At 42.7% G+C, this 26,812-nt stretch overlaps 1 protein-coding gene across 1 annotated transcript in view; it reads left to right on the forward strand.

The window, feature by feature from the left end:
* The window catches only part of ephb3a (eph receptor B3a), a 30,244-nt gene extending 17,642 nt beyond the window's left edge, over positions 1-12,602 (forward strand). Inside the window, exons 10-15 of the mRNA XM_076744033.1 lie at positions 385-507; positions 1,224-1,471; positions 5,733-5,948; positions 6,219-6,368; positions 8,448-8,641; positions 10,862-12,602. Of these exons, the coding sequence (XP_076600148.1) occupies positions 385-507; positions 1,224-1,471; positions 5,733-5,948; positions 6,219-6,368; positions 8,448-8,641; positions 10,862-10,973 (1,043 nt within the window). The 3' untranslated portion in view covers positions 10,974-12,602. The remainder of the gene's footprint in view (positions 1-384; positions 508-1,223; positions 1,472-5,732; positions 5,949-6,218; positions 6,369-8,447; positions 8,642-10,861) is intronic.
* Positions 12,603-26,812: the final 14,210 nt, after the last annotated feature.

Below are 26,812 nucleotides of genomic sequence, written 5' to 3' on the forward strand. Positions count from 1 at the left end.
TCTTGACCGTGTTGTCTGCCCGACGTTTGGCACTGTGCTCTAGCTAAAGCCATGAGACAGATAGCTTAGCTTAGCATAGACGCAGGAAACAGCTTGTCCAGAGTTTGTCCAAAGTTTAAAAAAATCTGCCTACCACCACCCCTGATGCTCACAAATTCACGTTGAGAATGGTTGACAGTGGGTGGGTGCAGTAACTTCCTGAAGTCATCATTGTGAGGTGAACCAGCCGAGACTCCAGGAAGTAACTGCAGCCATGAAATAGCCTTGGACGTAAGCCCTGATAAAACCACAAATTGTTGATGTATATCATTAGAAAAGCATCATGATTATCATCCATATCGTCCAGGCAGGTATGACTACATCCTTGTGACTCTTCCCTCACAGTTTCTCCGGGAGTCAAAGTGTACATCGACCCTTTCACCTACGAGGACCCCAACGACGCTGTCCATGAGTTTGCCAAAGAGATAGACATCTCCTGTGTGAAAATAGAAGAAGTCATCGGTGCAGGTAAACAACGCCGTTGTTTTTGTACAAGAGGACAGAGAATAATTCAGGTTTATTAATCATTCATTTGAACAGGAGTGTGCCATCAAGCCCCGAGGTCTGTTCTGTAAGAGAGTCCTCTCTGGGAGAGAAGGGTTAGGATTCAGCGTGTGCATGAGAGCTGCGGGTGGGAAGGATTGAAGTGAAAATCTTCTCTCTAGCTCTTCCCCGTCTAGTCTGTTTTTTTTCTTTTTTTTCTCCAGCGGCATGTTGTGTCCCAGCTTCACCTCAAATGACAGTGTGTTCCTGCTCATTCAACCTTCCTCCCTCCTTCTCTTTTCTTTCTTTCTCTCTCTCTCCCTCGTAAACACTCGGACATCAGGCACCAAATGCAAAACCCTGAGGTTCCTCGCCCCTCCTCTGTCTCCCTTCACCGCTCCCAGGTTGCACACTCGATCGATACCGGTCACTCCCTCTCTCCCCAACATCTTTGACCCCTGACCTCCCGTCCTTTCCTCTTCTCTTTGCGAATTCTCTCCCGCAGTTGGCACCGACCCTCAACTCTTTCAAATCAGCTCCTTCACTCCCGAATCCAACCAATAATGCTCCTTCTCCCGGCACTTTCCCCAATTTCCTCTTTCCCTCCACCCCTCCTCTTCTTCCCTCTGCTCACACAACCCCTCTCCCCCATCACCCTCACCCCCTCCTACCCTTACCCCCACCTTGTTGTCTCAACCCAGGTGAATTCGGCGAAGTGTGCCGCGGACGTCTCAAGCAGGCCGGTCGCAGGGAGATGGTTGTGGCGATTAAGACGCTGAAAGCCGGCTACACCGAGCGCCAGAGGCGGGACTTCCTTGCAGAGGCCTCGATCATGGGTCAGTTCGACCACCCCAACGTGATCCGGCTGGAGGGCGTCCTGACGCGGAGCTGCCCCGTCCTCATCATCACCGAATTCATGGAGAATGGAGCGCTCGATTCCTTCCTCAGGGTAAGCTTGGTGGGAGGTGTGTGCCACAACACCTCTGACAGAGACGATTACTTTCTGTTTATATCAAAGCTGAGAGGAACACACACACACGCACACACACACACACACACACACACACACACAGACACACAGACACACACAGACAGTCATTCCCGACACCTCTGGGTTATCGGAATGTTTTACTCTCTGTAAAACACCCCGAGGCGCTCACTTGCTGAGTGATAGAGATTAAATGTGCAATATAACGCCTGGAGACAGGCATAGTGTCTCTGCTTGACGTGAGTGACTGATGCTGACAGGCTTTCCAATGCTCAAACTCCTGGTGGAAAACTGTCACACAGCAGACCTTTGGATAGGTTTGCTTCAGTGTATTAGAGACTCTTTGTACGACTACAGAATACATTACTGATCAGAGTTTTCAGTTCAGACCACCACCACCTACACAAAACACTGAACAAAGGCAGGATGAGAAATGAGGTGTCACGCAGTACATTTCCAGCTGCGTGGGGACCATTACATGTCATTTACATTCAATAAAATGTGTTTTCTTGCATGGCTGCACTGTGAAGGAGTCTGCTTACTGTAAGTGTTAGGCTGGATTAGGTTACTTCATGCTTCTGGTGAATCAGTGCTGTGCTGCTGGTCTCAGAAGCCATTTATCTTTAAGTAATGTGCAGCTGATTGCGTACAGGTTGATGAGAAATTTTACGGAGTGTTATCAGTGATGTTGGTGGACTGTGACATTGATCTGTAGTGGGGTTGATGACATAAACACAACACCTCTGGTTCAGTTCTGAACTTTGTTGCATATGATACCTATTTCTCGCTCCCCATGTTTCCTGTCTTTATGAAAACAACAAGGCTGCAAAATTGAATAAATAAATGACAATGGACCATGATTGTTTTGCAGGGCTGAGTATCTGAAAGGTTTTTATACCAGTGCCTATATAATATATATATAAAGTCTCAGTGACGTAGTTTGTGAAGAGTCTCTGTGAAGCTCAGGGACGGTGGCTCCAGCCGTCACCATCTCCACCAAACTCCTGGATAATCCAAAAATGGGAAAAGAGGTGGAGCTGAGGTGGAGCTGAGGTGGGATGAATGAAGCCTGGTTGCTGAAACCAAGTGGCTAGGTGTCACTCAAAGTGGCCACACCTAAAATTATGCATAACTTTAAGCCTATAATTTAAAGGAGTGAGTTATGTAAATATTACCCCCGGGCAGTTTTTGTACCAGGCTGTAAACATATTTATTTCTGCTGTTAAGTTTTAGGGATTTTAAGATGGGGGTCTATGGGAATTGACTTGCTTTTGGAGCCAGCTTCAAGTGGCCACTCAAGGAACTGCAGTTTGTGGCACTCTCATGTTGGCTTTGTTTTTCAGCCCGGAGGTTAACGCTTGATTAAAAGCTGTTAGAATGTGAGCAGCCGTACAAGAACTTAACTTGAAAAGAGAAAACTCGAAACATGTGAATTTGCTGCCTTTGACTGTTTTTCATCATTCTAAAGTGAATGTTGTTGGATTGTTTGTTCGGAAAAAACAAGCAATCTGAAGTTGTCTTGACGGGCTCGTTGGCCATTTTCACTACTTTATCTCATTTTATAGACAGAGGATTCATTGATTAATTATCCCAAAATAATCCCAAAACAACAACATCAACAATTTGAAAATGGTTAGATGCAGCTGAGAGTTCAGTCTGAAGTTCCTCCTTCCCTTTAGAGCAGACATGATTAGTCAATTAATTGATTAGTCTATTGACTAAGAATGAATCAATTTTGATAATCAGTCGCTGAAGTCATTTAGGGAAGAATGCTAAATATTCTCTGCTTGTCAAAATGAGAGGATTCACTGCTTTTCTTAGTTTTTTATTACTGTAAATAGAATATAGTTGGAATTTGGTTGGCTGGTTAGACAAAAGTTAAAAAATGATGCTTCTTTCCTGACTTTTTTTGGACTGAATGATGAATCGATTAACCTGAAAAATAATTGACAGATTATTTGAGAGTGAAAATAATTACCCTGCTTTTGTTGAGATATCTTGTCGTGGATGCTTTTTTCAATATCTTCATTCGAGGAATATAAACATGTTTTTTTCCACAAAATCCCTCAAATTATATATAATTTATCACTAATATTTATAACTTCTTAAATGTTAAATGTTGTTTAACTATGCAGCCTTACATGAACTTTGCAAAAATCAGAGTTAAGTTGGCGAATATATGATGAAAGAATAAGCAAATGAGTTGACAGATCAAGGCATCGGCTGCTGAATATTAGTACTGAACTGCTATTAATGCTGCAGACACATTTTGATCTGCACCAGAAAACTAGAGAATGAATACGAAGCCCAATCAGTCAGTCAATTAAAATGAGATGAACTGACAGCGATTTTGGTAATCGATCAGCCGTTTAAGCAGTGAAGTGAATGTTTTGGGGTTTTGTGTTGGAGCTCACACAAAGCAAGCAGTTTGAAACAGCTGGAATTAATGATTATTTCTGTCATCAATGAATCTACCAGTTGTTTTCTCCAATAATGAAATCATCGTGTTCATGAAGTGAACACCGGTTGTAAGAGCCCGAGCTTGAAAAGCAGTAAATCCTCATGTTGGAGAAGCTGAAAAGTGACTTCAATGATAAGTCAATTATAAAAAAATTGGTAACTAATTTTCTTTTGGGAGCGTCACTGCGGGCTCTCACCTTGTTATGGACACTATTCTCTATTTTTCTGACAATTTACAGACCGGACAATTAGTTATCATGCGAAAAGGTGAAATGGACTGATTAATTGATAATGAAAACAATCATTAGCTGCAGACCTACATCTGAGAGTCCAGCCTGAGCCTCTTCCCTCCTTCTCACCCACTCCTCTCAGTCAGCTGTCCAGCAAATAACACTAAAAACCGTCCACGGCCTGTGCTGTCCTCACCCCCGCTCTCCTGCCGGTGCCACACTGTGACTCAGAGGAAGTCTGAGTTCTGCTCCGCCGAGGACACGATATAGTTAACTCACACACATGCACAAACCGTCCATGTGTGTCTCATGAGACTGCAGCTCCCCGGTCACACACACACATACATGCAACATATGAACATGTAGAAATATTCCGCATACAGAGAAATAACACACGCGCTCATACGCACACGCGCCGTGGCTATGAAGGCCTGTTATGAATCATGGCTGTTTACACATCCATTCGTCCTGGCTTGTTTTGCTGTCAGACTTCACTGGAGTGTGCAGACTACAAAGCAGAATGTTTATGGTTTTGTCATGACACGTCTTGTGTTCTTAGCTTTCTCATTGTGGAGTCAAAGAAGGGATTGATTATGTTGAAAATTGTGTTTTTCCCCCCTTTAAATTCTACTTCTATGAAATATTCAGGTTATGAAAGAAAACCTCTGTGTGCAGTTTCGGCTTCATTCAGCTCTGCACAGCCTCTCTTTTTTTTTTGTGTTGCTTAATTGTGTATTGACATATCATTGATTAGTGTCAATTCACGCACATCACGTTCCTTGAGCCGTCACAGGTTGTGAAGTCCTGATTTATTGCGATCTTGAATTTACCCTGCTGCGTCACGCTTCGCAAACGTGGAGAATTGTAAATTAAACCCTGAAAGCCCTAATCTGAGATTTGTTTCATGCTTCTCAAATGTTAACATAAAAGGGCAAGATTCTGCAAAACAAGGACTTTCGAATGGGGAATATAAGCTTTGAGCAACATGCCATTCTAATTCAGTTGACAGGCCCATTTTGCTTTAATGTTCACAGGGAAAAATGCAAACAAAGCTTAGTGTTAACAAGCGTACAGTCCCTGTACCTGCAACCAGTCTGCGTCAGTGGGAGAATGAGAAAAAATGAGAGCTGCAGTTGTCTGGTTTTGATTTCAGCGTTGCAGCTCCCCTTTTTGTTTTCGTATGGAGTCAATATTGAGCCTTAATGGGTTTAGTACGACAGTAAAGAGTCTAATTAATCAGCTAATTGGACAGCGTGCGCAAAAAGGTCAGCTGTCAGTGACTGTCACAAGCAGCCATGAAGCATTATGACAGATGTCATGTTTATGTGGCCTCAGTGACTGATTGGCTGTCTCTGGTGCTTTCTCCTTCTCCTTATCTCCTATGCTCTTCCGTATCGTCTGTTTCTATATTTCAACACATCCTTTTCTCTCTCTCTCTCTCATTTTTCATTCCTCTGCTTTCCTACTTGTTCAATTAACCGCCTCATCCTCCCGTCCTCCCTCCCGCTGCATCTCTGGCTGTGTTTTTGTAGCTGAACGACGGGCGTTTCACGATGACGCAGCTGGTCGGGATGCTGCGCGGCATCGCTGCGGGGATGAAGTACCTGTCAGACATGAACTACGTCCACCGAGATCTCGCCGCCCGGAATATCCTGGTTAACAGCAACTTGGTCTGCAAGGTCTCTGACTTTGGCCTGTCACGCTTTCTGGATGACACGTCCGCTGACCCCACTTACACAAGCTCCCTGGTCAGTCTGTGTGTGTGTGTGTGTGTGTGTTGCTGACTCTGTTCTGTGTTTGTACAGTCTGTGCATGTTTAATTGAGCTTGTTAATTTGATCTCCTTCACTTGTTTCACATGTGCATATGGATGCATGTGTGATTGTTCATGTGTGCCAATATTTGCCTTAGCGGGCGAGACCGTCTGTGAAATTTGCATTAGCTTCTTGAAGTGTGTTGTTATATGACTGTAGTGTCTCCCAGGGTGTTGATACCATCCCCCTCTGTCTGTGTGAGCAGGGAGGGAAGATTCCCATCCGGTGGACGGCACCGGAGGCCATCGCCTTCAGGAAGTTCACCTCAGCCAGTGACGTGTGGAGTTACGGCATCGTCATGTGGGAGGTGGTGTCCTATGGAGAGAGGCCATACTGGGACATGAGCAACCAGGATGTGAGTTAGCTTGACAGTCTCATGTTGCAAATGCATATCTATGGACCAAATGCACATGCAGGGAGTTTTATGTCTAAGTTGAGAGTTTCTCTGAGCTGTTGGAGCTTTGATTTCCAGCGTGACATGTTGGACCTGGGCCTGTTCTGCTGTCTTTATCTCCTCATTGCAGATGCTGGTGCAGCTGTGTGCCTGTGTTCTAGTTTTTACCACCTTATTTACAGCCCTAGCCTGCCCACCCTCTACAAATCCATACAGCAATGCCTCCCTCCTCACACACTCAAACACACATACAAAGGCATACTCAGGAAAAGGCTTTTTTTCTTCTTTTTTTTTTTTAACAGGCGTTGTTACCTGTAGGCTATCTGCACTGCACAGACATCGTAAGTACAGCAGTGAGCTCACAGGAAGAAAAAGGAATCTCTTGGTTCCTCCTCCCTGAACAAAGTACTGAAGCAATGTGTACACCTCCACTTTATTCTCCGAGGAATATCTGCTCTGTATTGTGCTTCAAAAAGGGAGTTGTAACGCTGATAGCAATAAAGAAAAAAAAAAAAGAAAAAAAAAAGAGCCAGAATGAAAAATGCCAGTAATGTATGTATAACTTTCATAACAAAACCCACATGCAGTAATGAAAGCATCAAAGTAGAGGCCCTCTATTGTTCCCAATAGCCTTTGTACCACAGTCATCGCTCAATAAGCAACAGAGTCAACAAATGTGAGATATAAACAGAGGTGCTCGGCGGCAAGAAGCACGACATAAAAATCAAAGGACAAGCAGCAGGAGAAGAGGAGTGCAGCAGAAATGTTTTATTGTTCCCAAATGGCAATTTTTTATTGTTGTGGGGAGTTAAAACCCATACAGAGCTTATGGAGGGAAATGCAGTTGCTAGGCGAAATCAAATCAATGAGCGAGCGTTTTCATCCTCCACTTATTGTTTCTCCTATCAATCATGCCACTTTTGAAGTGACAACTTTGAGAGTCCTTGAGAATATTGTTTTTATAGTTTTGTAAAGATAGTGAAAGGAAGATTGGAATGTGTGACAGCATGAGCCGAGAAACTGTCTAATGTAGGACATAATACAGTAACTGGGGATTATTATTCCGCCACACTAACAAAGGCCAACCAGTGTGAGCATAAATACAAATGAGGCAGAGCCAACATGTTAACACTATGTAAAAGCACCACGTGAAATTTATTGAAGTCCTCCTGTGCGAGATGCTCTGGGTCGATATTTTGCACAATGAATATGAAATTGAATGTTCTTTCAAATGTGTTCACATTTTAGCGCGCTAGCAGCAAAGCTCTAGTGGTTGTTGAGTTGTTGGTTCAGAGTGAAATAACTTAACACTTATTGGAGAGGTTGTGATAAAATCTTTACGCAGATATTCATGATCCCCAGAGGATGAATTGAAATGATCACCTGACATTTCCTCTAGTGCCACCTTGAGGCTGACGTGTGGTTATGAGGAAAATATCTAGACAGCTAATGGGTCCCTAGAGGATGAATTGTAATTGCTTTAATGATTCATTAACTTTTCATCTAGCGCCATCATCAGGTCAAAATACCTGCAAAACTAATGGCATTCCCATCAGCCTCAGCTGTACTTTGTGTCTGACTCACAGGAAGTAGGCTGCTGGTATAAACCCGCCATTGGCCGACTGTTTCAGTCTGTATTCTCCTCGCCTTCAGTTGTCTTTGTGTTACCATTTTCAAACAACCTGTAAGCTAGCAGCTGCTACCTTTTAGTTTGCAGGGATTTAGCCATTTTAATGCCAAGGCTTGCCTCCCCATGTGCAAATCAGTCCCCACCAGCATTATTTTGCAAGTGCACTGCCGCTGCAACCCGATCTTTATGCCGCTCAAGACTATTGTGATCGTGACTGTTCTCCAGCTCTAAATGAAGTGTGGAGACAGGTCGGGCTATGTGAGACTAAGTACCAATGAGCAAGTGTTAGCCTGCTAATAGGCTAAACTAAGATGATGAACATGGTAAACAATATTAGCATGTCACTGTGGGCATGTTAGCATGTTGATGTTAGCTTAGAGCACTTTTAAGAATGACTTCCTATCCCTCAGGTGATGACGGCGGTAGAGCAGGACTACCGGCTGCCCCCGCCCATGGACTGTCCCATGGTGCTGCACCAGCTCATGCTCGAGTGTTGGATGAAGGAGAGAAACCTGAGGCCCAAGTTCTCCCGCATCGTCAGCACCCTGGACAAACTGCTCCGCAACGCCGCCAGCCTCAAGGTGGTGACCAGCACCTACTCAGGGTGAGTCCATCTGCAAGAAGCCTTTAATCAAAGACACACTGATCTGAAAAGGCCTCTCTTACATTGAAGTGAATAGAGACGAGTTTCAAGGTAGATTAAAAGAGTCTGCTATTGAAAATGTGTTATATCACAGTTCTTTCTCGCAAGAGCGAATCACTTCACTGTTGCCACCTTGGCGAGTTTGTTGCAAGATTTAACAACTTTTCAGACAAACTTGCTGAATTTACTGTCTAGATAGCTGCAGCAAGAAAATCTGTCTGGGTTTGTAGGCTGTGTATAGAAGGGCCATTGTGAAGACTCTCATTCCACAACAGCTACCAGAGTTTACAGTAGATGCAGAAGCTGGTAGAAGAAATGTTATAACATGTGATAACACATTTGCAGGAATTTTCACCATACAGTGGCTGTGTTGTTGCAGTTTTGTTGTGCTTTTGGCTGACTTGGCAGCTGCTGCAACCAGCCTTTGTTGAAAATATATGCATTATTCTTGGTTTTTCCATATAAGCACAAAATGCTTTTGAGGGTTTTTCTACAATAACAGCAGAATAGCGCTAACACAAAAAGGGGATGATGCAATTCCCTCTCTTTCACCTTGTGTGAAATTGTCTGGTGTATTGTATATGACGGCTGTGAAGTGCAGGATGAAGACTCCTCCTGGTGCAGAGACCAGCAGTGCTGTGCCTCTGGGCTCTTGGAATAAGATGTCACAGTAAAAAAAAAAATATGTCTGGCCTAAAGAGAGGCACAACAAGGTTCATGTTTGTTGGGTTTGGTTTGTTTTATGCTTGTGGTTGATTTGGGAGGATTTTTGTTTGAGCTGAAGGGTTTTTTACTGCCAGACAGACGTCTGCCTCTTTTTCTGTGACACTTCCTTTGGAAGTGTAGAGGTTGACTTATTCATAGGTAGCCGTCCTCACGTTGACGAGTTGTTTTTCAACTTTGTTTTGAGCGCAGCGACTCCAAGTGTTCCAGCCATTTTTACTGACGTGTTTGTTCTGAATTTTGTTAGCCTGGCATCCAGTCAACAGTATGATTAGTGCTGGTTTAGATGCTAGATCCTCTGCTCTGTAGTGATGTATAATGAATCAAGCGCACATCCTCAGCTCCATGGCTCTGACTATGCGATAGTTTTCTGTTTCCGACAGGCACAAAAGACAGAATTCATACATACAGTATCCAGGTCTTGTGCCAGCTCCTTGGCTCACAGTTTCACTCTAACACCGAGCCCCAAGGGCGATTCCTATGCCAGGATTTGGGCTCAGTGAAGCTAATTGTGTGTGGAAATGTAATGGCTGACCTCGGTTTAATTCCCCCTATACTTGGCTGGATGCTGGAATGTAGGTGATAGGACAGACAGCAGCCAGAGCTGCTGATGTGGAAAAGCAGGAGGTGATGAAGTGTGAGTAATAAGGGAGATTGAGGAGAAGCTAAAAGAGAGGAATGTGTTTAATTAGGTTGCTAATGAGCTTTTTAATGCATCAGGGGAGGGCGCGCCCAATGCTGTGATAGGCGAACAGGAAGGGGATATGTGTGTCTGTGTGTGTGTGCGTCCATGTTATGCTACGTGTCGCTGTGCGCAGATGACATGTCAATGATTAATTTATGGCCTCATCTGTATGCAACAGCGAGAGAGATAGACAGAAGAGAAGGAGAGAGAAAGGATCATGTTGTCAAAGCATGATTTAGAGAGCGTCTCCTGTGTTTGTGTGTGCGTCTGAGGTGGCAAATGCTCACCTGCCATTGGCTGCTCAGTGATGCTGGGGCAGATAGTGGAGGAAGAGGGAGGATATGAGATGCAGCGCTATCTGCAGAGTATCTTCAGCTCCAAGGAGGGCCTTAAAAACAAGGACACTGGCCAAGGAACAAAGGACACTCGGAGGCAGCAGCGCTTTTTCCAAGATAGCTGAGAAATATGTCGAACTTTTATTAAAACTGAAAATGTGATGAATAGATTTGGCTTGGCATTTGAGCTGGACTTATGGCAGATGAAGCCCTAGATCAGCAGATTTGAGCACACTCTCGTGGTGCTGTATTCTTATTGTTTATAACCACAAGGTCGTGGGCGTGTGAGCTATGCAGAATTTAGCGACAGCGACTCCAAGATGGATTAGACCTTTATCCACCTTCAATGAAAGCACTTACCGGAGTAATAATGAGCTGTATCTTTTGTTTAAAGTGGCTGTGAACCTGCTGCTGACCCGTGTGGCTTTGTGTTGGTAGGGATCTGCTGCGGCTCGGAGGGACGCTGCCGGGACACAACAGGAAGAGTCCGGAAAGCAGTCAGGAAATCGTTCGGCAACAGATGAGCCAAACTCTCCCCATCAGAGTGTAAGATGCTGCAAACCAGAGGATACAGGAGGAATGAAAAAACTACCTAGAAACTCTGCTGCGAAGAGCCTGATGTAAAATAAAAAGAAGAAAACAAAAGAAGGAAGCTTCGGCTACGGGGAGGCAAAGAGGACCGTTTTGGAGATTCCTTTCCGCCTGGAGATTTAATGTCCGTTTAAAGAGAACTTTCCATTGCAGTGTGTGTGTGTGTATTCATTACTTGACACTTGTGGATTTGTGACTATTGACATAAGCCAAACTTCCTATTGCCCCCTCTCAGGTTGTGTTTGCATGTCTGCATGTGTTTTCTGCTGGTTGGGAATCGGTCTTTCCTTCTCGTCCCCCTCAGCCTGAGGACCGGAGAGCTCACACAGATGATAGGATTCAGTGTCTAGTTGATACAGCAGCGCCAAGATAAAGCAAACATTTGCTCCAAACGGACTCTTTAGACAGCGTGACATCTGTAGACCTTCAATCCAGTTTTTTTATTTTTTTTTTTAACCCAACCAACTCTGTTCTTTTCTTTTGTTTTTTTTGGGGGGAAACAAAAAAAAAAAACCCCACACTTTTCATCTGCTTCCTCTTAAATACTGTCTTCCACATCTACTGGGAGAAATACGTGTTACAAATCTGTACAAAGCATCCAAGTCTTCACACCGTCTCCCTGTCAGAGGAGAGATGTAACTGACACTGTGCGGGACACGTCATGTGCATGCCAAAGTGGAAACTTCTTCATGAGAAAAGTACAAATAAGTTCCACATTAACTGTTGCTTTGGTGGCATTTTTGCTGTATGGACTTTAACGTCCATGTTTTCTTAACCTTATTTGATTCATATACGCATTGTTTTGAATGCTAAGTTATTATCTATTATTGCGAAGAGGTGGTTTTGTGTGTTTTTTTACAAGTACTGGGGCTTAACTTTTTTATTACAAGGCTTGTTTTTTCACACATTAACAAACCAGACAGACATGAATGAGTGAATTTACGATATGTTCTGCTCAGACAGGATGATCACTTTTGAGGACACTGATTAGACTTTGGCGAGATTGCTGCATTTTTTTTTGGAAAATGAAAAGCGCCCGTGGTAGTGCTGTGTTGTATATTTTACTTTGGCAAACGTGTTGCAGATCAGTGGGAATTAAAAAGGTCACTATTCAGATGATAGCATCCTGACCTTAATATTGACCTGACCTACAAACATTGATGTAGAACAAATCACTCATTGGTTTATTTCTCCTGACATGTGTTTTCTTCAGCACGCCAGCTGTCAGCGCAGTTCATATCTAAAACAACTGCCTGTATATAATACTATATTTCTATTAGACCGATCAGCTCAGCAGTTACAACCATCTGAGCTGATCATGGCCTCTCTATGACCCTCCTTTATATGCTTGTTTGTTTATTGTTGAGGAGCAAACAAATGGAGAAATTACAGTTTAATGGTCATTACATATCTGAAACTATATGTCACAATGAAAGAAGAAAATGTGTGTCTGTTAGGGCAGACTTTTTCCTGTGCAATTAAAGGTGTATTAGATTGTAAAAAAAAATGCCAGAAAACTAGAACAAAAATAAGCATTTCTCTTTCAGTATTTTTACGATAATCATATGCAAATAAATTATTAAACGGATCTCTGGTATTCTCTTTGATTTCTCGGCGGGTTCACTAGGCTGAAGTTTCAGGTCTCTTATCCGGCCGAGGGATGAAAAGAGGGAATAGCAAGTGCGTTTCACCACCTCAGTCGGAATATCACAGCAGCTTTGGGTGGACTCATTAAGATTTAAGGTTAATCAGAGGCCGGTCCGTGCGGCTCGCCAATTAGTGAGACCACAGGACCATTCTGGGGATTTTAGTCTCTGTTGCTGCTGGAGAGGCTTCAAGAAGTTAATCTGGCTTCACACCAAATGTCAGTGTTGTTTGGCTTTAATCTGTCAGCCAGAACACAATCTGGGTCTCTCTTCATACCAGCTCAGATGAGTGAAGCTGTCACCTTCTGTTTTTATTGACTGAGAGGAAGCTCGTCTGCGTCTATCGGCGTGGGCTCCGGGGGTTCGTGCTTACCTGTTTCTGACTGGCCGCTCAGACAGCAGCTGTGTGATCAGCCACCAGGGGAGGACTGGCGGTGTCGTGTTCGCTGCATGTTCTCTAATCATCTCTGCCGTTCTCGCAGGATGTGCACACACGGCAGGTCAAAACAAAGGCCTTCACACACACAAATCTCAACGTACAATATATGTAAACACTGAGCATAGTTCCACTGGGTGACCCCCTTATCATCGTGTCAGTGATGGCAGGTAAATGCTGGGTGGTATTGCTTCTCTTTCCCTTGAAAGAAAGAAGATATGTAGAGATGCTTGACCTTGAAGGAGAATATTAGACATGCAATACAATCCTGCTGAGGAGGAAGTCTTCCAGTGAAAAAGCTGTTTTTCTGGGACCTACTTTGAAGCAGGCCCAGCTTTTCATCAAGCTCTAAAACACAAGCCTATTTTAAACATGTTTGCTCGGTATTTTCCATTGCATCTGAGCTCTGACACAATGTCAAAAGTAAGATTTTGCATCCTGTTTACCATTAAACATCTGAAGCGTTTCCAGCTTTGCAGGCCGCCCTGGCTCGCCGCTCACTGGAGAAAACATTCGCAGCCCTCCATCTCAGCCGAGCTGGGATCTAATATTTTGCACTGCTGCATCTTAAAGATGTTGCAAAATGGCAGCTAACCTAAAGGAAAATATCTCGTTATCGTATTACAGACCATTAAGTGATGAGAAATCAGCTGCGACAGTTCCTCACAGAGATTTTAATGAGCGTGCTTGGTGGAGGGAGAACTGAGAAAGTGATGGCAGGATGACAGACAGTTTTTATTTCATGGCTGCTGGTTGCTCATCAGTGACCAGAAGTCTGCAGTTCAACGTCAAATCCCTACATGACCAGAGTGATCCCCGAGATTAATGCAAGATTAACAGCAGCTCGGCCGTTATACTGGATGTACATAATCACACACAAACACCAGGCGAGACAGGACACACAGAAAAAAGAAGCACACAAACACACATGCATATTCACATGCATAACTATACACACTCACGTACCCCGATACACACACACACACACACAGATCTGCTGGACTGGCAGTGATTTGTCAGATTTAGCTGCGTCTACTTGTGTACCCCTTCTGAATGCACCAGTCAGTTCTCTTCCAAGCTCAAAGCTCTCATTTGCCATCCTGTCCAAAGCAAGTTTAATGCCTCCAATTACAGGGGGTCTGCAAGCAGGCAGATTTGGAGCGAGGAGGCTTGGCAGGAGAGTTTGCTACGCATCAGGGCCTTTTAACAGAGTAGTGATTTGCTGCTGCTGCTGCTGAAGCTGCCTGCGCCGGCTCATCAATGGAAAACTACCCTCTTTATGGTGAAACGCATGCAGCACTAAGCCGAAACTGTGTGGAGAGACACAAAAATATCAGGCCTTTTAACAACACACCGCCGTCTCTTTTTCACACTCATCGTGGAGGAATTTCTGCATCTCTGCACTGCAAGCACAAATGGAAATCAAAGTCTTTTCAGCTGTAATTTTTATGTAAAATGGGCTGTATTTTAATTGAATATTCGGAGATACTGTAGAACGGAGTGTAATGGTGGAAAGGAAGAAAATGAAGGAAACAGTGCATGCAGACAAGATAGCTGCAGTTATACTGAGGCATAACATGTTATATGGGGCATTAAATATATATGACAGTCAAGGGAAATTTTAATCTTCAAAATGAAAACTAAAATGAGCTTCGACTTGACCTCGACAGCCATGCATTTTCTTTGTTTATTTTGTTGTTTTTTAAAGGTTAACTTAATGGTCTCTTAAGTTTTATTTGTATAAATCTGGCAGATTTTATGAATCCATGTTCATGTCATTGATCATGTGCACCGGAATTAGAGAGATATCCACAAAGTATCTCCAAGAAAGTCAACCTTTGCAGGAACACTTTGTGAGCCTTAATTACTGCAGTTGACTATTGAAAATGTGCTTGAATATTTAATCTATTACACACTTATTCTCACTGAAGACATTTTTCCTATTCAACAACACTAATGAGCCATTAAGAACCTTTACAGAATGGTATATAATTTCCCGGTTTCCCCATGATTTTACATTAAATCTCTAATTCACAATAAAGCCACAAGTTATGAGACATTCTTCTTTTTTAATCTAAATTAATGGATTACATTTACGATTTCTTATAACCAGATTATTGTAATCTTGTTAAAGATAATCCGTTGCTCCCTAACCCTGGCCTTCAAGTATTATATCTCAACATTTCAGCGAAGCAGCTGGCACCAAATGCAACTGTAATCTTTGCTGCTGCATCATGTTTAATGAAAAATATAAAAGGAGAGCTGCAAACATCTCATTACAGAAACACTCAATTTTCCCCTCAAATGATTTGTTCACATTTAATTAAAGAAACGCAAGATAGAAACACTCTTATACACACATGCACGTACACACATGTCTGCGATGGTAAATAATGCCTCCCAATTTCACCTTTACCTCCCAGCACTATATTCATGAAAGTCCTCAGCATTGAAGGGACGGATGATTAGCATGACAGTGCACTTTGTGCTCGGAGAGGCCTCCCCACCTCTGTCAGTCTAGGGCTCGATCTCTGCAGCGTGTGATCCATTAAATGGCCTCGGAAGCCCTGTCCATTGATTAATGGGTGTCAGTACTCTGCTGGGTTTGAAGGACAGGATGCTGTGCATCAGAAAAATGGCTGGTGGCTGTTAGCTTAGCACAAAGACGGGAAACGGGGACACAGCCAGAGTCTAATCATGTTTATACTTTTGCACAAAACCAGAAGTGTAAAAATGACGATTTGCCCTTCTACGAGGGGTTATGTGCCAGACTAAATCTTGATCTGGACCAGTTGCCAGGCAACCAAAAGGGACTCCAGGAAGTTACTGGTCCCAGCCAAGAACTGAAACTGGAAATTCCAGGTTTTGTTCCCTTGGGAACAAAACCTTATTCAAAATCCCATTGACATTTGTAACTGCACTAATACCTGAATATGCAGCCTTGGAACAGAACCTCAACAGTATGTCAAGGGCGGTCAGTTTAAAAAATGATATAATGTTATCATTTTTCAGTTTTTAGTAATTTGAAGTCATCATTTTTCTATAGGCCATCGTGGGGTAATTGTCACAGTTTGATGAAAGAGTCCATGAGTGTGTCAAGGGCAATGCCACAGCATAAAAACATTGCTGCAAGCAAAGTCCTGCACTCAAAATGTTAGTAAAGTAAAAGTACAGAAGTATTAGGATCAAAAAATACTTGAAATGCCAAAAAGCACTTATTATGCTGAATGGTCCATTTGAAAATAATATATTAATGGATTATGTTATCTCCCTCTAAATGTAGAATAAAGTAGCATAAAATGAAATTACTTAAGTACAAGTACCTCAAAAGTGTACTTACAGGAGCCTTCTTGAGTGAATATACTTAGATACTTTCCACCTCTGGCTTTTACTATTTACAAATTAAACTGGCGACATATAACATGTTACCTATAGATCTTTAGAGGTGCTGATAGACAGACTTTGTCACTTTTGAACAGAGCCAGGCTTGCTGTTTCCAGTTTTTATGCTAAGCTAAGCTAACTGGCTGCTGGCTCCAGCTACATATTTACCATACAGACATTAGAGTGGTACCAATTTTCTCATCTAACTCTCAGCAGGAGAGCAAATAATCTTAATAAGATTAGAAACTGTTCTTCTGATTCGCGTCTGCTAATCGTGACTGTGACAGGCTAAGGATGTGACATTTCATAGCATTGTGTGCTGTGTGGACTATAGGAGGCCACAACTGCATTGCCGTGATTCCATGAGGTGAAAAATCGAGAAACACTGTGACATCCTCCAATGTACACTGTAAAAATCTCACAAAATACAGCCTGATGCTAAAACACCACGTCTGACTGCCAGGATGTGTTTCAAAGCACCAAAGCAGTGAGCTCTTGGTGAAAAGAGGGGCCAGCAGAGATCATTAGCATGCATGTGAATGGGTTCGAAAGAATGAACAGATTATGCATTTGTATGTTTGCTGATGAGATAGAGGGGTTTAGGTCCCTCAACCCAGTTTGAATCACAAATCCCCACCAGGGAGGCCACGGACAGAAAAGAGCAGGAAGAAACAGACTTTAGGCTTTTGAGTAAACGTGGTGGGGGTGTGTGTGGTGCCGTAGACTGAGAGCAGATGTCCCAAATTGGCAAAGAAAAGAAAAGAAGACCAAAGGGATTGGTGAATCCTGAGCTTAACTCCTATCTTCCTAAATCTGCAAAGTATCTGTGTGGAGCATCGGGGCGGATCGCACCGCTGGGCTGCCAGTCAAAGTTTTGAGAGGTTGTTTTCAGAGCCCTTTTTGTTGTGGCCTGTGGAGCGTGTTAGCAACAAGGCCGTGAGTGAGAAGGCTGGCTGGCTGGCTTCAGGGACTCTCCTCTACATGTGGAGGGCTTTCCAGTTCGCTGGAAAGATGAGGAGAGACAAGGAACAAAAACACTTCCTCGCCGTCCGAGCTGAGAGCAGCGACGAGCCAGTATGTCGCACTGTCTCGTCCTGTTACTGGGGTCAGCGGTGCCGATGTTGACAGTGATATGTGTCACCGCAGGTTTGTAATTAAATGGGAAGAGGCTGTTCGACTGAAATGCGGCGTGATCTCTTTTTGTCTATATCACAAAGAGACACAAACAACACACACACACACACACACACAGGCAGATTCTTATCGCCTGAAACTACCTGTATATTCGAAATAAATGGCCTGCCAAGCATTTGATGGGTTGGCTAGAAATCCCAAATGCTTATACTGCCTTGCCTGCTTTCAAGTAATCATCCCCATGGTAACACCTGACACCAGCTATTCATCATGCAGCCCATATAAACTCCGGCATATTCACAACAACAAGTCACACAGTCAACTTTTTATACCAGCTGCTGACAAATAGCCACACAAAACATGTCTGTGCATGATGATACGTTCAAAATCAAATCCCCTTATTAAAGCTTAGCCGCACTTCTGCCGTGTGTGTGTGTGTTTGCACGTGCGTGCGTTGCATCCTGCGCTTCCCTCTACATTAATTGTCAGTCGTTAGCGCTAATGTGACAGGTGAAAGTGAATTTGTTAAGATGGCGTTGACTCTCGTGTGTTTATATCAGCCGGTTGAGCGTGCAGCGTTAGTGGATGAATATTCAGGAATCAGAGCCTCATTTAGCATTAACACAAGCAGCAGTGGAAATTCTTTGGCCTTAAATTAAACTAGATGAGGATGCACACATAGCACGAATAGTCCCGCTGTATGTAGCTGCTATTTTTTTCCTCTCACACTCACTGCGTTTCAACCATCTGTCAGTGATATTGATGTTTCTCACAGAGGGCTACAGGGCGCAGGATGAAGGAAAGGAGCGAGAGTGAGGAAATATTTGTGGGATGTAGTCATACACATCTTCTCATCACTCCATCACACTGAGTCTGGGGACGGATATAGAGACCTGGGGTTTTATCTTGATACCGGACTGCAATCAGTTGCCGGCGGTTGTGTAGGAAGCGTCAAGATCTTTTACTGAAGTAGAAACAGCAATAAAATTTTGAAATGCTCAGCTACAAGTCGCAACTGCAAAGTAACTACAGCTGTCAAATAAACCTAGTGGAGGATACACTCCGACGTTTCCCTCTGAAATGTAGTGGAGTATGAACATGAAGCAGACGAAATCGTTGCTGACATTAGCATTTAGCATGGCTAACAAGTCGTGGCTGTAGGGATGGAAATGTCAGTCTGTTTTTGTCCAAACTGAAATATATCAACCACTGTTTGCTGGATTACTATGAAGTTTCATACAGACATTCATGATCCCCAGAGGATGAAGCCTGTGAACTTTTGAGGCTCCATGACTTTTTCTCTAGCGCCACCATGAGGTTGGCATTTTTGGTTTTGAGTGAAATATCTCAACAAATAATGGCCATGAAACATGGTACCGCCATTCATGTTCCCTTCAGGATTACTGTTAGTAGCTAACTCTCTCTTCACTTATTGACTACTGTACATCCAATGTGATGTAAAAGACACATTTTGTGTGATTGCTGTCACTGTAGGGTCACTTGACTGTTAATTTGGCATCTATTAAAAATGGAGCATTGCATTGTCGGGTCACTGGTGGAGTAGTCTGCATGGGTGCAACTTTCTTCATTCCACTGGTTTTTGAGGGCACAATATAACAACTAAATTTACTCTCAAATAAAATGGTGAAGGGTAAATGTTGTGCACTATAGAGCAAATACAGAGTGATTTCAGAAAGCAGCCGCGGTCAACGTTAAAACTGACGGGCATGTTTGCATTATCGTCGTGAGCATTAGCGCTTCGCTCAAAGCACTGCTGTGCCTAACTTCAGCCTCACACAGCTGCTAGCATGGCTGTTCACTCTTTTGTCTTTTTAAAATCTGGATGCCGGCTTTTTCCCCCAAGCCTTCAAAGTATTTTAAAGTCATAATTTGGCACAAAGAGATCTAAAATTTTGCAGTTCATTGTTTTTGCTTTAGCTTCAAAGAGCAGAGTAGAAGAAAGCCGCACTCCCGACTGCGATAGAGGCTCCCTATCTGTGGACTGCAGATAATGAGGTGGTATCTGTTAGCTGGAAGAGAGCAGCCCAGCCGGACCAGAGCATGAGTCCGCAGAGAATCGGCGTCTCATCCAGTCAAACAGTAGCAGAAGGTTTTGTGAGGTACATCTTGAATACCTCCAGGTTTAATGTCTCCATCAAAAGAAGATCAAAAGGAAGGGATTAGAGCAACATAACAGAGGTAAGTGTGGAGAGGAGTCTTCACTAAACTCCACAGCACTTTTGATACCGCTCATCCCTGCCAAACCGTAGCCATGGCAACAGTGGAGAGGGAAGTGTGCAGCATTGATAAGAGTGCGACAGGGGATGAAGGGGTTGACAGATCATTTTGGAGAAGTCTGACCCTTCTGCAGAAGGACCGTCGTCTTGTCTGGGAAATTAATACCATACGCAGATGGTGTGCAGAGATTGACAGTCGCGGACCCAATTCTCTCTGTGGTAGCAATTTAACACATATCATACTACAAAGTGTTAACTTCAGACACCAGTGAGGGTATTTTCACACTGTAAATGTCTGTGACTGTGGGTCTCTTCTTCAAGTCCTTTAGGATTTATCTGCTGTGCCAAGCTTACTCTGCTTCACATTGTTAGGAAAATATGCACAAAACTCCACTACCATGCCTTCAGCTGGGCTTTAGCACGGTGCTACAGTCACGGATGTCATGCAGAAATAAACGTTCAACATCAAGGGCTCCAGTTTTAAAAGGGCAGGATCACATAAGGCGACAAATTAAATATCGACGCTCTTCCCTAATTTGTTAAAACTGCACTTCTTGCGAGTAGGGTTTTGTGTAAACAGGAGTAGGAAGAAAAGACTTACTAGCTATAGAAAACCACTGGGAACGTTTCATTTGCTCCCTTCATCTCTGAACACATGACGTGAGAGGAAAATAGGAAGAGGAAGAGCAACGTACAGTAGAAGGGCCTCCAGCCTGCCTCAGGGGCAGCAAGCCGGATACAGCGTGTGATTTCACAAACAACGTTAGTTTTTGCACCACTGATTCAGGCAGAGTGTACTTAATTAGTAAAAATGGACACTAATTGAGCCCCAGCTGTATGTAGGGAAAAAAAAGATGTGAATCTCTAAGCACACACCAACCCAAGAGCTCCAAGTCTCTCTGATCCTCTTCTCCCCCCTGAGCTCCGTCTGTTCGCTCACTGAGCGTAGCGGCTTGTTAGCACACTGGGAGATTTGTAAGGATAATGAAAAGTCGGGACATGATGGGAGATTCAGCATGAAGAAGAGGGACTTCAGGACTTGTTCTTGGCTGAACAACATGTTGTCCTGCCAGTGTTGTAGTGGCACAAACAAATGTCCAATTTCGCTGACCCGTGCCATGACCGAAAGTTTTGTTAAAAACATGACACTGCAAGGAATACACAGAGCTTGCTTTGCAGCATCATTTGCATGTTTTGTTCAGTGAAGGAGCGTCGACCAGGAAATATGATTTCAGGATCTCAGCCAGGCTTGTTCAGCATCTGCAGCTAAATGAATGAGCACAACAAACTTGAAAGCTTACTTTGCTAAAACATGTTAATGGACTTTTCGATCCACTAATGAAAATGTAAATCCCCACAAAAATAAACTGTACAGCCAGAAGGCAAAGTAGAAACAGTTAAATGCGATGAATTTGTCTTTTAACATGCACGGGGAGGCGTGGTGTTTTTACACTGCACACACATCTGTGGAAATGTTTTCCATCTGTCTGCTTTGTTATAGTGGGTTTCACTCAGTCCGTATACGTTTATTTTCGTGCGATGATTAATGTGTTATAGATGGTAAACTGACAGATGTTTTCATGCTGCTGTTACAAACAGACACTCTCACATGTCACACAGAATGGTCATGATTATTACAATCATTTGAGTCGCAGTTGCTGTTTGTTCTTTCCCCAGTCATCTGTCCGTGGCTTCAGAGCTTCAGAAACACGTCACAGTGTCAGACTGGTCACTACCTTTTTAGAAAGTCTAGACCTCACCTGCATGCTGTTATTCGCTGGAAGCTACACACCCACTGCCCGAAGGTTGACACCCAGCAAAACAAGAAGAAGATAAGAAAATACAGGCAGAGTCTCTGCAAATAAATACACCACCACACACTTCTATGGTCTCAGGAGAGTCATGAGTGAGAGGGATTACTTTTGTATGAGTCTATTCATTGTTTTTCAGGACAATCCTACATGATTTACCTTTAAGTAAGGCCAAATGGCTGATCCAGTTAGTCCTCTGAAACCACATCTGTCAGAAGACATTATAATGTGTGAGGTCATAATGAAACCAGAAGCCAGAAAACCTGTTCAATCTGTCTTAATGAACATAATTGAACTGATTTTACTGCTTAAGATGGATTACTGACACGTTTCGCTTATAGCTTCTCTGCGGTAGCAATGCTTGGCTGTCCATCCTTTCAACTCGCTGTACTAAATGTATAAGTGATGGTCAGTCTGAAGGACATGTGCACATTCACTTGATGTTGATTGACAGTCTGCAAGCTTTTCTTGCCGAGAAAATGTGAACTGATCTTTGTTTTTTCACAAAGTTAGACTCAGTGGGGTTGAATGGCTTTTCTGCTTTCATGAGGCTCTCAGAAAAAATTATTTATTTAGGTAGTTTTTGCGTCTACATCATGTCCTGGTCATCAAAGGGCTGGCAGGAATTCAAAGTCTAATCTGATTTTAGGAGGACTGTAGCTGAAGAGACCTTCCTGCTGTTATTGGTGTAAACAATCAGGCAGAGAAACACTGAGTGAGAGAACGACGACATGTGTGTGATGAGACAAAGAAAGAAAATCATACAAATCATCACACAAATCAACAGTTTGACCTCGATAGTTACATGGTGAATATTTAAGGATAGTGGTGTCAAATTGATCCGTTTAAGACAGCCTAAAGGGGCCATTCAATATTTTACATGTCAACATCAATTTAGCAGTCAAGGCAGATACAGCCCCGTTTAATGATGTATTATGTCTTCCATGGCTCTGGTGGAGCTCTGTCAAGTCTGAGAAAATAACCCTGATGATGTCACAGTGATGTCACCGGAGTTATCTCAGCTTGGGCTCAGAGAGAATTGTTTACTAAAAATCCTGCTTCATGAACATTGGTCTGATAAAATTAGGTTTCAAGTTGCACTATTGAAAATGTAGGATCCACTGCTTTTGGAGCTCATTAAAAAAGCATATTAAAAGACAATATCCACCCGAGCAACAGCCTGTTCACCCTGCTGCCGTCTGGCAAGCGACACAGAAGTATCCACTGCTGTACCACCAGACTACAGAGCAGCTTCTTTCCTCAGGCTGTGAGACTCCTCAACTCAGCCTCCACCATCAATAATAAGTTATTAATAAGAAGTTATTCTTGTGTAGCATAAAGGGACTACAACGTGCATTTTGGTGCGCAATCCTGTGTTGAAGAATAACAAATACATGAACCTTGACCTAAAAGTCAGGATATCTCTGCTCCTGTTGCTTCAGTTTGGAGAAATGTTTTTGAAATATGTCTCCCGCAAAAATCCTTCAGCTTTATGGAAGCACATTTCTAAATCACTGAATGAAACTTTAAGACAATTTAAAGAGTGCAGGTTATGAAATGCTTTATATTTCAGTTAGAAACTGTTAATAAGAACAACATTTGGGTTGCCAGGCTGTGAAGAACCATTTATCAAAGATGATTAAAGCCCTTTATTAATGTCTTACTAACATTTCTAATTTAATAAGAATCAATGGCTAATTGGAAAGCTATACATCCCTGAGTATTTATTAATTAACTACCAACAGTTATAACCGCTTTATTACCAAATAAAGAGACTAAACAGCTGCCAAAGGGTTTTTTTTTCACATCCTGGTGACCCAACAGTTGTTCTGACCAATGTCTTATAACTGAAATATAATGATATAATAATATTTTTTTTTTTTTTTTAAAAAGTGCTTTATTTGGTACCCAGATGCTAAATTCATGGCTTATAACTGACCTATGAAGCATTAGAGATCTGTTTTGGTCTCCACCCACCCCTCTCCCTCCATTCCTAATCTACTTCATATTCTGCATGGAGAGATCCTGAAAAAGAACAAACACGTTCTTATTATAGCTTATTTAGCATTCAATGTGTCCGCTTCATTGTGGACACACTCCTCATAGCCGGACATGCTGCCTTGCAGAGGACAGAACTTTCATTAAATGTCCTGTAGTAATATTTTAACACTGCCTTTTAATAATCTTTTATAATGGGATGCATTATATACCTGCATTAGCATGTAGACCAGTATGTCCTTCTCTGAATATAAAAGAGTGAGAACAAGATGAATGAAGTTGTTTTTAAGCCTTTTAGAAATGTGGTGGCTAAGCTGCTTTTTGAAGTCTGTCTTATAGCTGCAGTTGCCAGTTAGAGGTGTAAGATGAGTCGACCTCCTCTCTGCACGGCACACACACCTTTTTCTTGACTGATTTCCATTTAAGGATGCTGATGAATCCAGGAAGGACCAGAGTTTAATCTAATTCTGGGAGCTGAGATTCGGGACTTTATTTTTCAAAATGTCCCATGCAGGTTACCAGCAGCTACTGTGCCATCAAAACAAGATGTGGAAGTTTAGTGACGTGAAGGGCACACTTGATTTAATTAGGAGAGAGATTTTTTGCCGGTGCTGACTCATAATCGCCTTGTTTTTCCTCTGCTGTGCCTTCCCATTACTTTCTAACATACAGTAATGAAAGTCTGTGCTGATTGCAACCACACTGGTGGATCCTCTCCTCATTTTAACACATTAACATAGTTTGCAACAACTAGATGAGCTCTTGATGAAAGCGATTTGATTAGAAAATGGTGGATGGTTATGAAATGAAGGCTAGAACACCTCCGTTAATTCAACTTTGAAGTGTTTTATACGATAGTCGCTGATTGCACTTCTCCTAAAAAAGGCCCTTTAACACTGACACCCACAAATGTGATGTTATTATTCACATTAGTTGAAATTTCCCAAACCTGAAAATAATTTTGGTTATTGCAAAAAATCTTACTTGAAAAGATTAACTGTGAACTTGAGTGGCAATTTTCAGGAATTGTGTCTGTTGTCTTTTTTTAATCAATATTGCATCGACTTACATCAGATTGATGACACGTGGACATTGAGGCAGCCGTGTGGTGTGGTGTGTGTGGGTTTGTGTGTGTGTCGGGGGGGTGAAAGTGAGATCATTTCACATTAATTCTCCTGGGTGAGTTTCAATGCCAATAAAATCAACCTTAAGCATAAATCAACCGAGGAGTGATGAAACCATCAGCTTGTTCCTGTCAATTAAAATGAATTTGCTGATGAGGTTTTATTGCAGCCATTTAAATCAATAATTTAGTTACCAAAGTGGAGGATTCATATCAAACGGCTGCTCACACAGAGATGAATGATCATCTTGAGGATCCTGGTTTAAGATGTACCAAGAATTACTTCAGTTTTAGCTGCAGGATTTGTAATTGCTGGAAGACAAACTCTAATGATGTTATTATAAAGGATACATCTGGTGATCTGTATTCTTGTTATCGTAAATAAATCCAATAAAAAAAAAAACAAATCAAAAAAGCATTAGTTCATCTCTCAGTCCTTTCCAACTTCCCAGCGCTGTCTTCAGCTCTCGGCTCCAGGCTCACTCTGTCATACCGGCTCTGTGGACGGCAGTGCCGGCTGCTGATGGGTCCAGGTTGAAGCGGCCAAACATTACATTAGATGGATTGTCATGAAACTTTGTACAGACATTCATGGTCCCCAGAGGATGAATCCCACAGATTTTGGTGATCGCCTGACTCTTCCTCTGGCACCACTATGACAGTTGACGTGTTTGGTTTAACATAGCTCAACAACACATTCACGCCCCCCACAGAATGAATTGTACCAACTCAACTTTTTCATCCAGCACCACCATCAAGTCAAGATTTCCATGTGTGCATCATTATTATGATCAAATCCAATGTTAGCACCCAAAACCAATGACGGCGACTACAGTAAACATTATTTTACACATTCCCTAACCCCAGCACGTTAGCTTTTTCATTGTGAGCATGCTGAAGTTAGCATTCAAGTACCTCTGTGCCTGAACGCAGCCCCACAGAGATGGCAGCATAGACTTTCATGCTGCCACTGTGCTTCATCAGAAGTGCTTGTCTGATGGTCATACAGCCTCAGGAACCCCCTCCCTCCACTTTCCATGATGTGGGAAAGTTGCTATTCTGCCGTCCAACAAGCAGCTCTGAGGGAGTTCACTGGCTCCTTTCGTGTTGTTCCAAAAGGTTCAGAAATGTCCTTAAACAGCAGGGCACTGTAGTTTAGCTACTTAAGCAGGAGTAGGAGTGCATTTGTTAAGGATTATTTTCGGCAGTGGATTAACACACATTTGGTGCTCTCGTGAGTATTTACAGCAGCAGGACAGTATGTTGGATTGACTCAAAAATAACTACAGTGCCCATGTTCATTGTAATGAAGGAGCATATCACACCGTGCAGTAGTTTGTCTCACCGGTGTGTTTTTAATAGTTTTTGAACAACAGCAGAGATCTATGGCGCAGAGGAATAAGCAGTACTGTATCAGGCTTCAGCGGCACAGACAGTTGTTAGTGGGATCAATTTTCTGTTGCCTTTGGCCTTTTTGTGGAATTTGTTGATGATAACAAAAATATAGAATATTGCCAGACTTATCCTTAAAGCTTGCTGACTTTCTTTGTGCATAAATCCTTTTAATGATCAATATATCTTTTTTAGTTCTTCATGGGCAAAAGCCAAAATATTTGCACTCTTTTCTGAATTTATGTTTCACCATTACTTTTCTATGAATCACAACCAGAGACTAAAAATGCCCTCAGGGCCACAAGCATGGAAACAGCAAGGTCAGTATTTACTCTGGCGTTGGTAATATAAAGCTCATCTCAGCACTAGTGTCTCCAATTACGACAGACCAGTGAGCTCGCTGCTCTTCCTTAATAGCTTCCTCCATATCTGACACTCTTCATTTCACGTAATGAGAGTCTTCAAGATGTGAATAAAGGTATGCATATGATTTGGTACAAGGGCTGAAAATGAGATATGCCTCGGGGCTCACTTCAAACGAGACAAAAATTACAGCTCAAGAGAAACTGTGTGCCTTTAAACCAGACATCTGTTCTTCGTCCCACATTGGGGCTGAAAGGAAGCAGCCTGGGCCTCGG

This window comes from Chaetodon auriga, chromosome 12 (genome assembly GCF_051107435.1).
Source record: "Chaetodon auriga isolate fChaAug3 chromosome 12, fChaAug3.hap1, whole genome shotgun sequence".
Taxonomy (NCBI): Eukaryota; Metazoa; Chordata; class Actinopteri; order Chaetodontiformes; family Chaetodontidae; genus Chaetodon; species Chaetodon auriga.